General features: G+C 47.9%; 1 protein-coding gene across 1 annotated transcript; it reads right to left on the bottom strand.

The window, feature by feature from the left end:
- Positions 1 to 3,306: 3,306 nt before the first annotated feature.
- Positions 3,307 to 16,153, bottom strand: LOC308572210 (zona pellucida sperm-binding protein 3-like). The gene is made up of 5 exons (XM_081168186.1): positions 14,978 to 16,153; positions 13,369 to 13,487; positions 10,079 to 10,191; positions 8,040 to 8,153; positions 3,307 to 3,472 (listed from the first exon to the last, which is right to left on the bottom strand). Exons 1-5 carry the CDS (start codon positions 15,278 to 15,280, stop codon positions 3,360 to 3,362), a joined length of 762 nt encoding a protein of 253 aa, XP_081024312.1. The 5' UTR covers positions 15,281 to 16,153; the 3' UTR covers positions 3,307 to 3,359.
- Positions 16,154 to 16,682: the final 529 nt, after the last annotated feature.

Here is a 16,682-nt window from a genome sequence, read left to right as displayed (position 1 = left end):
AAGGCTCCTGTCTCTGTGTATGCAGATTATATGTTTATCTTTTTGGACAGGCAGGAGTCAGGACGCCTGAAAAAGGTCCTCATTTGTCTGGCTGGTGGGGGCTGACGGGAGTTGTAGTCCCAAACAGCTGGAGGGCGCCGGGTTCGCCTGCAGGTATCCTCGTTTGCTAATCGAGAGGCGCTGCGCCTTTCGCAGCAGCAGCTGGACTTAAAAAACGGCAAACCGCCTTGGCAGAAAGGCGGCAATGTGAAGGCAATGAATGAATGAACAATAAAGAAGCAGAACATGTACAAGAGCATGGCACTAGCCTGGGGAAGATTCAACCTGATGAATTTCTGCCTGCCCTTTGGTGCTTACATATCAGACAGGCACCGTTTATATTGTTTCATCAGCGCCTTTGAAGCCCTCCCTTTTGCAAGATGCGTTTTTAAGTAATAATCAATTCCCAGGATTCCCTGGGGCGGAAGCTATGACTGTTTAAAATGGTATGACACAGCTTTAAACATATAGTGCACACGGGACCTTACTCTTTGTTAAAAAAAATAAATGGATGCCTATGGCTGCAACTCCCTAATTATTATTATTATTATTATTTATACCCTGCCCATCTGGCTGGGTTTCCCCAGCCACTCTGGGCGGCTTCCAACCAAATATTAAAAACAATACAGCGTCAGACATTAAAAACTTCCCTAAACAGGGCTGCCATCAGATGTCTTCTAAAAGTCAGATAGTTGACTATTTCCTTGACATCTGATGGGAGGGCATTCCACAGGGCGGGCGCCACCACCAAGAAGGCCCTCTGCCTGGCTCCCTGCAACCTCACTTCTCGCAGCAAGGGAACTGCCAAAAGCCCCTCGGAGCTGGACCTCAGTGTCCGGGCTGAACGATGGGGGTAGAGACGCTCCTTCAGGTATACTGGGCCACTTAGGGCTTTAAAGGTCAGGACCAACAGTTTGAATTGTTCTCAGAAATGTACTGGGAACCAATGAAGATCTTTCAGGACCGGTGTTATATGGTCTCGACGGCTGCTCCCAGTCCCCAGTCTAGCTGCCGCGTTCTAGGTTAATAAAGTGGGACTTTTCGGCGCCTGTTAAATGCCTCCCTCTTCCAGCAAACCTTTTAAGTAGAGATATTTCTCAGGCTGCATCTGCTTTAGGATTGTTTCAACATAGCGAAGCATTTTTTAAATAATGTATGGAATTTTGTAGTGGTTGGTTGTTGTTGGTGATGCTTTTATTACAAAACTGCTTTGAGATATTTTATCTTCTTCTTTGGCGACCCCTCGTAGCCGAGTAAGATTGTCTTCCATAAACACGGTTTTAACAATGAGTCCATAAGCAACCGTGGAGGCCAGTTCTGGATCCACACGTCCTTCCACAGTGGGGACATAGGTCTCTGGGTGGGAGTTGATCATGGTGAGGGTTTGCCAAGTGTGCCTTCCTCTTAGCACGTTTCTCCCTCGCGTGCTGAGTTCGAGTGTCTTCAAAGCCCACAACACCTTTGGTAAAGGCTGTTCTCTAACTGGAGCGCTCGCAGGCCAGTGTTTCCCAGCTGTCAGTGTTTATACTACATTTTAAAAGATTTGCCTTGAGACAGTCTTTAAACCTCTTTTGTTGACCACCAGCATTACGCTTTCCATTTTTAAGTTCAGAATAGAGTAGTTGCTTTGGAAGACGATCATCAGGCATCTGCACAACATGACCAGTCCAACGAAGATGATGTTGAAGAATAATAATTGCTTCAACACTGGTGATATTTTATATAGGAAGTGATTCATAAGTGGAATTAAGTGAGGCAAGTCTCCGATAGGCAGAGAACCAAGTCAGTGACCCTTCTGGGCGCAGGGGAAAGAGGGCTGTGGAATGGGTAGGAAATGGGTGATTGCTGTGATTATTCTTAAGTGGAAGAAAGATCACACACACATATTGGGGTGTGTGCAATTAAGTTCTACCTAGATTAGACCCACTAAAATCAATGGCCATGAGTCTACGCCCTCACATTGGATATAACCTACAGATCATCTTAATCTCTGAGCAGTGAGATTTATCCAGGGATTCCAGTGTTTTCTGTTTCTGTGGTGTCTTTAGGATATATGGTTTTATTTACACATAATGATAATAATGAATTTTTATTTATACCCCGCCCTTCCTGGTTCAAGAATCCAGGCTCAGGGCAGCTAACAACAAATTTAAAACAACTGATGCAACAAAAAACAGCATAAAATACAGTATAAAACATGAATAACAATAAATTCAGAATTCAAAAATCAATTTAGGGGGGAAATCCATTCGATAAACATTAGATGATCACCAGGGCTAGCTGGCTGAATTGGTCCTATTTGGGCCAATGAGGAGACCAGGGGAGAATTAGCTGTGGGATCCCAGAGCGGGTAATCTTCATAAAATGGGGAGAGGGAGGGAAGGGAAGGAAGGGGAATAAAAGATCAGGCTGGATTCAAATTAAAGGCCAGGTGGAATAGCTCTGTCTTACAGGCCTGGCGGAAGGAGGTTAAATCCTGCAGGGCCCTGGTCTCCTGGGACAGAGCATTCCACCAGGTCGGAGCCACCACTGAGAAGGCACTGGCCCTGGTGTTGCAGCTTTGAATCCATCACAGTGCAAGCATCTCTGTCTCCAACTTCCAGCCTTCCAGCCCATCTCATGGGCATTCACACACTGTTATTCTCCTCCCTAGCAGCTAGATATTGAGTGGGGAAAGGGCCCACCCATTAGCCTGGAAGGGACCATCCCTGAGTGGGAACTGAAGTGTAGTTGGGTTCCCACAAGGCAAGACACAAGTGATAACAGCAAGAACTTTTATTGAACTACATAACTGGGAAACAGGGGCAAAGCAACTGCTTATATACATTCATAAAAGCCTGGGCCACTCCCACTCCCGACATGATTGGCTGTCTAAACTTCCAAGCAGCGAATCACGACTCACAAGTTCAAGAGCCAATGGCAGAGGCCCAAATCCTGAAATGTTCTGTGATTGGACATCATGTATCGAATCAGAACACAGGAGCTCAGGATCCTCAGTCCAGACTCAAGCTCAGACAAACACAGACCCACTGAATACATAACAGGAACCATCACTTGGCAAACTTTTGAGGACATTTAAATGGCCAGCGAAGGCCGTTCTCTTGCTAAGATGCTTGTCTGACTAGGTTCAGCAGCAACAGAATCATCTTTTAGAGTCGAACCCTCACTGGGTACAAGATCCCAAGAATTGGGAACTCAGGGCATCATCCAGACTGACCCCCCCCCCCCACAATACAATTGCACAGAGGGAAATCCACTTTCAACTTGTTTTATTAACACGTGCACACACAAAATTAATTACAACTCTGCACTAAGCAGCGTCAGCCCCCGCATCTCTGGTACACGAACTGGGTTATCATGGCAAAAAGGACGAGAGCAAGCGAAGATACGACGATAATCAGCGCCATTATCATTCCGGGATCCTTCATCATCACTGAAAGAGAAACAGCAAAACTCCAGTGAAGATTATTTCCTCTTTTTTTAAAGGCCCTGATCACACTATTTTTCCCCCCAAATACGATATAGCAGGGTGCTAGCTAAGGGGGAACTGTTTGGGCCCAGATAATCTGAAAGATCGTATCTCCCTTTACAAACCTGCCCAGGTGCTAAGGATCATCAGGTGAGCACCTTACCTGGGTCCCATCAGCATCATGCTTAGAGTAGGGTTACCAGACATCCCCGTTTCCCGGGGACAGTCCCCGGATTTGCAAATAAGTCCCTGGACAAATTCCATCCCGGGAATGTCCCCGGATTTCATCTAATGTCCCCGGGAAACGCAGCAGCGGCAGTCTCAGCAGCCCAGAGCAGTTGGGTCTTGCTGGCTTCAGGAGCTGCTCAGAAGTCCCCATGTGATGGTGGTGCAGAGGCTCAAAGATGCAGCTTCCGGGCTGCCTCCACCTTCCCTGAGCCCAGCAACTAAGCTGTGAAGGGAGGCTTCATGCTGCCTATCAGAGCAGCCTCCCAACTCCTACTTGCGTGCAAGCAGGAGGGAGCAAGGATCTCTCAGTTAGGCAAAGGGAAGCCTCCCTTCCCAGATGAGGGATCCCCGCCCCCTCCTGCTTGCACGCAAGTAGGAATGGGATTGGAGCTGCTCCGATGGGAAGGGAGGCATCGCGCTGCCCGAGCCTCGCTGCTGCCGCCGCCGCTCTCAACCCTCCTTCTCCACCTTCCATGCCAGACCTCACCTGGAGTACTGTGTCCAGTTCTGGGCACCACAGTTCAAGAAGGACACTGACCAACTGGAACGTGTCCAGAGGAGGGCAACCAAAATGGTCAAAGGCCTGGAAACGATGCCTTATGAGGAACGGCTAAGGGAGCTGGGCATGTTTAGCCTGGAGAAGAGGAGGTTAAGGGGTGATATGATAGCCATGTTCAAATATATAAAAGGATGTCACATAGAAGAGGGAGAAAGGTTGTTTTCTGCTGCTCCAGAGAAGCGGACACGGAGCAATGGATCCAAACTACAAGAAAGAAGATTCCACCTAAACATTAGGGAGAACTTCCTGAGAGTAAGAGCTGTTTGACAGTGGAATTTGCTGCCAAGGAGTGTGGTGGAGTCTCCTGCTTTGGAGGTCTTTAAGCAGAGGCTTGACAGCCATATGTCAGGAGTGCTCTGATGGTGTTTCCTGCTTGGCAGGGGGTTGGACTCGATGGCCCTTGTGGTCTATTCCAACTCTAGGATTCTATGATTCTATGACCCACCGCGCATCGCTTCCCCACCACCACCACCGAAGAACCAGCAACTCAAGGGCTGCCCAGGCTCATGGAGAAAGGAGATAGAAGCTTCGGAGGAAGGGGAAACGTGGCGGTTGAGGTCAAGGCGGCCGTCGCCCCTCTGCCACCGCCATCACTGCAGAATCAACGTCCCGAACGTGTAGTAATTAATGAAAGTGTTCCCGGGTTCATTGAAAAAAATCTGGTAACCTTCGCTTAGGGGTAAAACAAGAGCCTTCTCTGTTGCTGCTCCCAGATTGCGGAATTCCCTCCCAAAGAGAGCTTAGACTGGCTCCTTCCTTGTCCTTCCTCCAAAGATCTTCCTGTTCGGACAGGAAACTAAGGAACAGATTATGGTGATGGCTGGGCCTATTTTGGAGCTGTGTGACAGAGCAACAGACCCTCCAAGTCTCCCTATTTTCCAGGGACATCCCTGATAGAGAGAAGCCACCCCAGTTTCTGATTTAATCCCAGAATGTCCCGCTTTTCCTTAAAGGTAAAGGTACCCCTGACCATTAGGTCCAGTCGTGGCCGACTCTGGGGTTTCGGCGCTCATCTCGCTTTATTGGCCGAGGGAGCCGGCGTCCAGCTTCCGGGTCATATGACCAGCATGACTAAGCCGCTTCTGGCGAACCAGAGCAGCGCACGGAAACGCCGTTTACCAGAGCGGTACCTATTTATCTACTTGCATGTACTTTTGAACTGCTAGGTTGGCAGGAGCAGGGACCGAGCAACGGGAGCTCACCCCGTCATTGCTGGGATTCGATCTGCCGACCTTCTGATCGGCAAGTCCTAGGCTCTGTGGTTTAACCCACAGCGCCACCCGCATCCCGCTTTTCCTTAGGGTGTCCCTATTTTCATTGGAGAAACGTTGGAGGGTATGGAGTTATCTGATCCCCTGTGCTATCTGAAGGCAATCCTGTATAGGGAAAGGTTTTTGGTTTTTTTTACTGTTTAATGTTTTATTATATATGTTGGAAGCTGCCCAGAGCGGCTGGGGCAACCCGGTCAGATGTGTGAGGTATAAATAGTAAAATTCATCATTATGGAATGGGACGTCCCTATTTTCATCCGAGAAATGTTGGAGGGTATGGAGCAGGGGTCAGCAAACTTTTTCAGCAGGGGGCTGGTCCACTGTCCCTCAGACCTTGTGGGGGGCTGGACTATATTTTGAAAAAAAATATTGAACAAATTCCCGGATTTAGAAGGCGATTGGGCCGGATCCGGCCCCCAGGCCTTAGTTTGCCTACGCATGGCTGTCATAAGAGAGTCAGGGTCAGAGAGGGGAATAAAGGTAAAATGATCCTAATGATATCATCCTACCCAAGTCTCACAATAATAATAAACTGTGCCTTAAAGAATGCATTGTTGGGAAGATGCCATCTTACTGTGTCTCTTCACGTATCATTGAATGTAATATAATGTGTGCCTTTTAATGCATCATCTTAACGTAACGTGCCTGTTGCCATGTACCTCTTTCTCCATGAAGCTATCCTTTTAAAAAGTATTGAATGTATCCAAAATGTAGTTTGCTGTACTTTTCTGAATGTATCCAAAATGTAGTTTTAAAATAATGTAACAATCTAAATATTTCAAAATGTATATACTTGACTCAATAGTGTATCCAAAAGGCTGCCAAAACTCAATCCACCACACTGCCTCCTACTGGGTCTGCAAACCATACCATGAATACACACAGATATGAGCTCAAAATAAAGCAATCCTATTTTCCAAAAAAGTATGCAAACATCAGGCTATCACCCGAATTGATAGCAATGCAGAATAGGATTTCACATTAACATTTAAGTTATTTCCCGAACATCTTCTCAAACATCCAGCCTCACACCTGCATGCTGATTATCAACAGTTGCGGAGGTTTTCCTGTAGATAAAGGAAAAGCCATTTTAAGCAGATCCAAAATTAATTAACACGAAGATCGACACATACCACCTGAAGATCGACACCTACCACCTGAGCCCTTCAGCAAATTGACACCTCCAGAAACTCTTTCAACATCCTGTTTACCTTATGTTAATCAACTCTTCACACCCCTCATATCGCTTCCCCCCACCTCCTTGCTATTGATCTGAATGAAAATCAAAAGGTATAAGAATCAAGGCAGTCCCTTTGTTCAGGGTCTCTGACTCCGTGTCATTGCGTGAGCGGGGACCCTGTTGCAACAGTTTTTTGTGTTGTTGGTTTGTTTTTTTTCCTGTTCTTTCAATAAAGATCAGGCTTTGCTTTTTCCAATCCTGGTGTGGTCTCTGTCTCTTCCCGACCGGTACAGAGCCTTCATTTGCGCTCCTTCCAGGGCCCTGGTCCTTCTTCTGAGGAGGGAGCCCCTTGGGGAGGCAATCAAAATTTATTACAATGGCCTAGATCCTTTTCACATAAATTAACTGGCAAGCCAGGTGTCCCCCACCTTATATATGGCTCTCCTGCCCTGAGCGCAGATTTATCCGTGGGGTGGCGCTGTGAGTTAAACCACAGAGCCTAGGACTTGCCAATCAGAAGGTCGGCGGTTCAAATTCCCGCAATGGGGTGAGCTCCCGTTGCTCGGTCCCTGCTCCTGCGAGCCTAGCAGTTCGAAAGCACATCAAAGTGCAAGTAGATAAATAGGTACCACTCCGGCAGGAAGGTAAACGGCGTTTCCGTGCGCTGCTCTGGTTCGCCAGAAGTGGCTTAGTCCTGCTGGCCACATGACCCGGAAGCTGTACGCTGGCTCCCTCGGCCAGTAAAGCAAGATGAGCGCCGCAACCCCAGAGTCGGCCACAACTGGACCTAATAGTCAGGGGTCCCTTTACCCTTTACCTAATCCTAATGGGGGTACCCTCCATTTTCCCCTGAATGGGGGATCTTGGAGTCTCGCACTCACCCCCAAACCGTATGGGAGACAAGAGGGATCTGTGACTCCTGGTATGGAGACTACCTTGGACGGCAGTAGGCTTATCTTTTCTTGGAGGTTTTAAAGCAGAGATTGAATGGCCATCTGCCAGGGATTCTTTAACTAAGATTCCTGCATTGAAGGGGGTTGGGATGGATGACCTTTGGGGGTCCCCCTTCCGCTTCTACGGTTCTACACTGTGCCGACAAAGCTCCCCCTTTCAGGTTGTTGGGGCAGCTCTGGGATCCTGGCAACAGGGACCCTGCCGCAGAAATAGTTAACGGTCTTTGGCCACCTGAGTCCACTCCACTGTTGGGAGGAACCAAGCAAGAGAGGGGCAGATTCTCACAGGAGACCAAAGAGCCAAAGGAATCAATTAGCATAGCACTGCTGGCTGTCTCACGTGCCGACTTGTGTTTCACAATCACCACTTTCTTCTCCGCGTCTGGAACTGGGCCCTGGGTTGAAGCAAGGGTGGTCTCCTCGTTGGACTCCGTTTGAATTAAAGACGAGTTCTCTGTAAGTGAAGGTGAAGAAGAATATAACAACAACAACAACAATAATTTATTTATACGCCGCCCATCTGGCTGATTTTCCCCAGCCACTCTGGGCGGATCCCAATCAAGTGTTAAAAACAATACAGCAATAAATATTAAAAACTTCCCTAAACAGGGCTGCCTTCAGATGTCTTTTAAAGATAGGATAGCTGCTTATTTCCTTGACATCTGGTGGGAGGGCGTTCCACAGGGTGGGGGCCACTACTGAGAAGGCCCTCTGCCTGGTTCCCATGTAAGCTCCCTTCTCGCAGGGAGGGAACTGCCAGAAGGCCCTTGGAGCTGGACCTCAGTGTCCAGGCTGAATGATGGGGGTGGAGACGCTCCTTCAGGTATACAGGACCAAGGCCATTTAGGGCTTGAAAGGTCAGCACCAACACTTTGAATTGTGCTTGGAAATGTACTGAAGAAGAAGAAGACTTCTGTAACTTCCCAGATTTCTGTGATGCGTTCTCTGATGTGCGGCATGTGGGGAAATTCCCCTTGGGAGTGGCTCAAGTACAGAGGCTCACCCCAAATCCCAAATGGTCAGGCTTCATTCAACAATGCAGTCCCAGACAGTTCAGAGTCTGCGAGAGCATTTCCATTAGGACAGACCTACAGGCAAAACTACAACACAATTCAAAGTGTTGGTGCTGACCTTTAAGTCCCTAAATGGCCACGACCCAGTAGACCTGAAGGAGCGTCTCAACCCCCATCGTTCTGCCTGGACGCTGAGGTCCAGCTCTGAGGGCCTTCTCCGAGAAGTGAGGTTGCAGGGAACCAGGCAGAGGGCCTTCTCGGTGGTGGCACCTGCCTTGTGGAGCACTCCTCCATCAGATGTCAAGGAAATAAACAACTATCTGACTTTTAGAAAACATCTGAAAGCAACCCTGTTTAGGGAAGTTTTTAATGTTTAATGCTATACAGTGGTACCTCAGGTTAAGTACTTAATTCGTTCCAGAGGTCTGTTCTTAACCTGAAACTGTTCTTAACCTGAGGTACCACTTTAGCTAATGGGGCCTCCTGCTGCCACCGCTGAGCAATTTCTGTTCTCATCCTGAAGCAGAGTTCTTAACCCAAAGCACTATTTCTGGGTTAGTGGAGTCTGTAACCTGAAGCGTCTGTAACCCGAGGTACCACTGTATTGTGTTTTTAACATTCGGTTGGGAGCCGCCCAGAGTGGTTGCGGAAAGCCAGATGGGCGGGGTATAAATTATTATTATTATTATCTTAGCTCTTCATCCTTTGCCCAACCACATTCTGCTACCCCATTGTCCCACCATCTCATCCAAAAACACTCCTCGGAATAATTTTTTACTCAACCCAAAATTTTTTTACTCAACTCAATTTTTTACTGTACATGTTTGAACCCTCCTTGTACCTTATCTGTTTTCCACCTTAACATTCAGCTGTTATGTTCCTCTTTAACCATTTGCCAGTTCTGTGGTCGGGTTGCATTACTGCCTATGAGCCACTGGTCTCAATGATAATTTAACAGAAATGAGAATTCAAAAAAAGACATACGACTCTTTCCATTGAGCACATTATAAGAATCAAGCTAAGGCTCCAGTGGTGGCCAAACTCTGCCCCCTCTTGATGTTTTTTGGGACTACAATTCCCATCATCCCTGACCACTGGTCCTGATAGCTAGGGATGATGGGAGTTGTTGTCCAAGAACAGCTGGAGGGCCAAGTTTGGCCACCACTGAGCTAAGCCAAAAGACATGCACCACGTTTTATGTCAGCCTTCCCCCTCAAGATAATTTTGAACTACAACTCCCATCATCCCGGACAATTGGCTAAGCTGACTAAGGATGATGGGAGTTGTAGTCCAAGACATCTGGAGGGCATCAGAGGGAGGCTGACCTAGATATACCCATGATGTTTTTGGTTTCAGAGACACCTGCCTTGTTGCCAATAGACATTTCTTTTCTGTCGCCCAACAGCTGTTCTCAGATTCGCCAGCATCTCGGAGCCTTTTGCTTCACTGATATTCATTGAGCCTGCTAAGGGCATTTGCCTGGGAAAGAGAAAATACCAGTCTGGGGGAAAAAACCAATTTACATGAAAGGGCAAGGGTGCATTGTACCAAAGCTACATACCGTATTTTTCGCCCTATAGGACGCACCGGCCCATAGGACGCACCTAGATTGGGGGGGGGAATAAAGGGGAAAAAATTATTTCCCCCCCCCCAGGCACGGGGCTGGGGCGCGGGAAGTCCGAGCTTCCCCCACCCCAGCCCCCAGAACAGGCAGCTCTCCGCAAGCCGTTGGAGGCGAGCGTGAAGTCGCGCCGGGCTCCCATAGCTTGCAGAGAGCTGCGCGAAGCCCACTCTGGGAGCATGCAGGGCTGGGGGAGGGGGAAGCCTGCCACCAGCCTCCAAACGAGGTTGGGGGACAGCGGAATGGCGCCATTCCGCCTCCCCGCTGTCCCCCAAGCTTGTGGGGCTGGCGGTGGGGCTCTCCTGAAGCCTGGAGAGAGAGAGAGCCTGCATTCGCCCCATAGGACGCACCCACATTTCCCCTTCATTTTTGGAGGGGAAAAAGTGCGTCCTATAGGGCGAAAAATACGGGTATTTAAAAGGTCCATTCAAATAATTCTGTGCCACCTCTTCCCATGGGCAGCACATCAGTTAACCTATGGAACTCGCTGCTACTGGCTCAGAAATACAGGTGTTGCTCAGGTTTGTCGTTGCCCACCAAGCCCAACCACACCTGCACCAGGTAAGTCACTAAAACTGCTAATCCCTCCCACCCCAAATCACGTACACCTGTCCTGCTCTCCAGTTCTCATAGCTTGGAGGGGTGAAAAAGGAAGTGTGGTAGGCTGCTTGCCTACTGAGATAATAAGTATTCCCATAAAGGTAAAGGGACCCCTGACCATTAGATCCAGTCGTGGACGACTCTGGGGTTGTGGCGCTCATCTCGCTTTATTGGCCGAGGGAGCCAGTGTACAGCTTCCGAGTCATATGGCCAGCAGGACTAAGCCGCTTCTGGCCAACCAGCGCAGCGCACGGAAACGCTGTTTACCTTCCCGCCGGAGCGGTACCTACCCATATTTTTCGCTCTATAAGACACACCAGACCACAAGACGCACCTAGTTTTTGGAGGAGGAAAACAAGAAAAAAAAAAATTCTGAATCTCAGAAGCCAGAACAGCAAGAGGGATCGCTGCGCAGTGAAAGCAGCAATCCCTCTTGCTGTTCTGGCTTCTGGGATAGCGGCGCAGCCTGCATTCGCTCCATAAGACGCACACACATTTCCCCTTACTTTTTAGAAGGGGAAAAGTGAGTCTTATAGAGCAAAAAATACGGTATTTATCTACTTGCACTTTGATGTGCTTCCGAACTGCTAGATTGGCAGGGGCAGGGACCGAGCAACGGGAGCTCGCCCCGTCGCGCTGATTCGAACCGCCGACCTTCTGATCAGCAAGTCCTAGGCTTTGTGGTTTAACCCACAGCACCACCCGCATCCCAGTATTCCCATAGCTTGCCTTAAATGGTGCGTTGTCCTTAAAAAAGCCTAAGATATACTACTGAGCTGCAATGCAAACTGGGTTCGGCATCTGCATTATCTGCCTTCTGGCCCCTCGTTCCTGTCTGTGGCTACAACATTATTCAAGCCAAGATAGAGGATATCTGTGACCCTGCAAATCTTCTGGGACTCCATCTGTCACGAGCCCTGAATTAAGGGGCGACACTCTGCAGATGCCCAGAGACACTCTGGCCACATTCCCACCATATAACACTAAGATGCCACTTTAAAGAGTCATGGCTTCCCCCAAAGAATTTTGGGTAGTGTAGTTCAGTGTTTCCCAACCTTTTTTGGGCAAAGGCACACTTGTTTCATGAAAAAAATCTCGAGGCACACCACCATTACAGCCCCGTGACGTCAGCGCGCAGCGTCACGCCGGGAGGGATGCACGAAAGTGTAAGTTTCAATTTTTTCCCCTCCCCCTTGCCTTCCTTCTGTGCCAACCGCCAAAAAGCCAAGAATCGCGGGACCGCCGGCGGAGGGGGGGAGGGCAAGCGGAGGCAGCGGCGAGCCCCGTTCCTCCCCATCCGCCCCATTCCGTGCAAGGAGCGCGAACAGGTGTGAGAAGGGGGTCAAACCTGCGGGTCGGCGCCGGGGAACCTCCAAGCTTTGGGGGTGGGGGGGAGGAGGAGGCAGCAAAGCGAGGCAGGAAGGAGAGCGCGGCTTGGCTGGGTGAGCTTTGGCAGGGGCAGGGAATGAGAGCCGCGAGGCGGGCGCTGCGGACGGAGGCGCTGCCCGCCGAGCTCGCAGGCAGCCAGGCAGGCAGACGGCGAGAGCCCCGCGCTGGGCGGCCTCTCCTCGCCGCCACCCCGCCTCTCGCCGCCTGACTCGCCCGCCTCCCTCCGGGGACGGTGCCCCAATCGAAAATTTGACTTTTTTAAAAAAAAAAATCTTTCGAATTTTTTAATTTTTCCCACGGCACACCAGGCAACATCTCGCGGCACACTAGTGTGCCCCGGAACAGTGGTTGAAAAACACTGGTGTAGTTTGTTATGGATGGAGCCTGAGACTGGTTAGGAACCCTCCATTGCTTTCCTTAAGAAAGAGGTTGCTGGTGGTACTCACTACGAAGTTGCTATAGTAAGAGCCACATTTCAAACCAGTGCTTTTTTAGCAGGACAAAAGATGCCAGTACCCTCAAGTACTCCCGGAAAAAAGTACAGGGAATCCCCCATATCCCCTCACAATTAATCAAATTCCTCAGGAAGAGGGATTGGTTGTTAAACCACTCCAAAAACTGTACATCTCTGGGGAGAATAAGGATCTCCTAAAAAAAAAACCCACAACCTCAGCTCACGTAATTATTTTGGAGAAACCATGGCTGTTTTTAGAAAACATCTGAAGGCAGCCCTGTTTAGGGAAGTTTTGAATGCTTGATGCTTTATTATATTTTAAATATTTTTTTGGAAGCCGCCTAGAGTGCCTGGGGAAATTATTATTATTATTTGATATATTAGCACTTTAAATGTCTATGGGGTAATGCCGATAATAAGCCTTTGTATTTGTGATTTCCTTGTCTTCCAGAATGTAAGCTGCACCTAAAAATATAGGTTTTCCCAGCTCAAGTTAACCTGAGAGGTCATTCATCGTAGGGAACCATCCAGGCGCTGTTCTCATGCCCAGTACCCTCTCTCCCCAAATACCTTACACGATTTTTTTGCAAACCTTGGACAATGACACTCAATGAGGACTGCAGACGGCAGGCTGGGCTCAGCTGTGGTGGGAGTAGGCCTTTCCGCTTTGTAAAACAAAATATTTCTGTAGATCATGGTGCCTGGAGTCAGCTGTTGGGAGAATAAACAGAGAATCGCACTGCAGTATTGAACACTTGATTGAGAGCCGCCCAGAGTGGCTGGGTAAACTCAGCCAGAGGGGCTGGGGATAAATAATAAATTATTATTATTATCAACATTTGCACACACACAAGCCCAGATGTCAGGGTGATGGACACAGCTCCAAACCTTAATCCACACCTGCAATTTATTTTATTTTATTGATTGCATTCACAGCCCACCATTTTCTCGGAGGGGCTAAAGGTGGCAGAAATGCTTCGATCCCTCCTCATTCAATCGCACAACCACCCTGTGAGGTAGGTTCGGCTGAGAAACACCCGGTGAGCTTCATAGCCAAGTGGTGGGGAGATTTGAACTCTGGTCTCCCAGGTCCCTGCAACCACTGTGCCACACTGCCTCTCGTTGGCAAGCGATGGAGAGTTCCCAGACGCACCAGGCTTGGGAAGTCCTCAGCCAGCCCAAAGGCAGGAAAGTGTAATAAACAAAAGCCTGCCCTTATTCCCTTATGGGGGGCACAAAAGCCCTTATAAAGTCCTTTGTAGGTTCTCCGTTGGTCTGAGAAAATAGCAGAGGCCAACCAGAGAATATTGAGAAGCTAAGCAGCTCGTAAGCCTGATCTTTATTGAACTGTTGCAACAGGGTGCTCCCCTCACAAGGAGGAAAGGTGTGCCTGCCCTAGGAGTGTAACCCAAGACCACCACCCCACAAACATCATACCTACATCACAGAAAAGGCGGTCTACAACAGAAATCTGAGTGCCTTGTTTTTTAGCCAGGTTATCTGATAATGCCTTATCTGATTGCCTTTCCTGGTAGTCTGGCCATTCCTTTGAGATGGTGATTACCCAATTCCTGAGACAATGGGAAGGTTGCCTCACCACCTCCCTCCTTGCAGAGAAACCATTTGGTAGGTTGGGAGTCAAAATGGTTTCAGGGCGGTCTTCCTGTGCTGCTCCAGACATGTGGGCCACACATCTATGTATGCGCTTGGTTGATACAATTATGAACATATATATATATATGTACACACACACACACACACACACACACACACACACGGACGGTGGTACCTCAGGTTAAGTACTTAATTCGTTCCGGAGGTCCGTTCTTAACCTGAAACTGTTCTTAACCTGAAGCACCACTTTAGCTAATGGGGCCTCCCACTGCTGCCGTGCCACTGGAGCACGATTTCTGTTCTCATCCTCAAGCAAAGTTCTTAACCTGAAGCACTATTTCTGGGTTAGCGGAGTGTGTAACCTGAAGCGTATGTAATCCGAGGTTCCACTATACCCGAGGTTCCACTATATATATATATACACACACACACACACACACATACATATATATATATGACCTTAATTTTTTTATTTCAAGGAATCATAGAATCATAGAGTTGGAGGAAAGCGAGGCTCTGTTCCCAACATTTCAACATCACCCAGAAGGAAGAATGGAGAAGACAGAGGAGGAACCCCAACATCTCACCTGGACCTGGGATCCGCACGCTTGGAGGGCGACCGCAAAAACCACAGTTTCTCCTTCGAGGCTCGTATAAGGACAGTCTCCCAGGGTCAGGTCACTTGGTTTCACCAGCTCTTTGGCGCCTGGACTTTTCTCCACTGACACAATAACTTGGGACTGGTCACATTTTACCTTTACCCAGTAAGGCCCAGTTTGCTGAACCCACCAGGACTGGGTCGAAGGGAACCACTGTCCTGTATGAACTCTAAATGGGGCTGGCATCGCCCCCACAGTTAAGCAAATTAACAGCCAGCCATAGCCCCCCATTCTTCACACCCTACAAGGCCTTCTTCAGCCCAGAAAGGGAAAAATACCCCTAACAGCTGCTTTTTATAGCTTCACCTGCATCAGGTGATTAACAGTTTTTCCCCCTCCCTCTCTTCATCACACACCTGTCTTGGACCAAAAGGTGATTGCTATGGGGAGTATTTTCCTCCCATTGTATGAGATGGTTAGAGCTCCTCCAGTTTGCAAGGCTCATTTGACAACAAAAAAGAAACTGAGCCTTTATTATCGTTTTCCCAGTCCTGTGGAACTCTCTGCCACTAGAGAGTCTTCTGTTTTCGACTTTTAAATGCCTGCCATAAAACTTTGCTATTCTGGCAGGTTATGCAGGCAATTATCTTTCCGCAACAGTTATCTGGTTTCAATTTTCTACATGGTTTTTATTGTGTGGTTTTATGTTACAGTTGTTGCAAACTGCTTTTTTAAAATAACAAATTTAAATAAATGATAAAATAAAATAAGGCTACTACTCTTTTCTCCGGTGGGTGAAGATGGAGATAGGATGGATTTGTTGAAGATTGTAAAAAGTTTGCCGCACCCTAACTTTGGGGGTATGTTTCAGCCTGTTGATTTCAGGGGGGCTAAGCACACATAAGTTTGGGGACTGAGCCCCATTAGACAGAGTGGAACTTGCTTCTAGGTAAGCATGCAGGCCGGGATTGCTGGGTAAGGCTGCAAACCTAACCGTGTCTACTCAGAAGTAAGTCCTGTTGGGGCTTACTCACAGGTAAGTGGGGTTTTGACTGCAGCCTTAAAAAGTGTAAAATATTAACACACACACACACCCTCCCCACTATAGACTGACAGCAGTTTCTTACATGTTTACCCAGAAAGTCCTACTGAGCTCTATCGGTGTTAATCTTAGGTATGCTGTGCAGCTTTGAAATATGCCACTGAGGTATCAATGATTCTTCTTGTGAACTGCTCAGAGGCTTTATTGCAATCAAGCGGTCTATAAACGCTGTTTAAAAAAATAAATAATTTTATCTAAAGTTTTAAAAATCCAATTTTTTGGCCAAAAAGAGGGCATAATTGCAACTTGCTAAAATGAAAAGAATCTGAAACGGATGCAACACAAAAGGAAAACAGGTTGGGAGGAGGAAAGGAGCGCACCAAGTCTAACAAGAAGTTGTGATGGGCGGGGTATAAATAAATGAATAATAATACAAGTAATGCTGATGTCATATTATTATGCTATTTAAATTTTAATACCTAATACTAAGAATAGTTTTACAATTTAAAGAGACGCGAGGAAATAAGTGCGCTGTACTGATGCCAATAACGTAATTTTTATTGCACCTGTTGCATTCGTATTGCTGCAACATTACATTATTATCATTGATAACCAATTATTAACACATTGAAATATTGCATTTGTATCGCT

The sequence above is a fragment of the Podarcis bocagei genome, assembly GCF_964188305.1.
Source record: "Podarcis bocagei genome assembly, chromosome: 13".
In the NCBI taxonomy this organism is placed as follows: Eukaryota; Metazoa; Chordata; class Lepidosauria; order Squamata; family Lacertidae; genus Podarcis; species Podarcis bocagei.
Note: the sequence above shows the minus strand (reverse complement) of the source record. Positions and strands in the feature narration are given on the sequence as shown.

Coding starts and splice junctions, on each gene's coding strand:
- LOC308572210 (XM_081168186.1), bottom strand. CDS start 15,280: ATGGGGGGCTATGGCTGGCTGTTAATTTGCTTAACTGTGGGGGCGATG. Junction 13,488..14,977: donor CGTGCGGATCCCAGGTCCAG/GTGAGATGTTGG, acceptor TTCTCCCAACAG/CTGACTCCAGGCACCATGAT. Junction 10,192..13,368: donor ATTGAGTGTCATTGTCCAAG/GTTTGCAAAAAA, acceptor TCTCTTTCCCAG/GCAAATGCCCTTAGCAGGCT.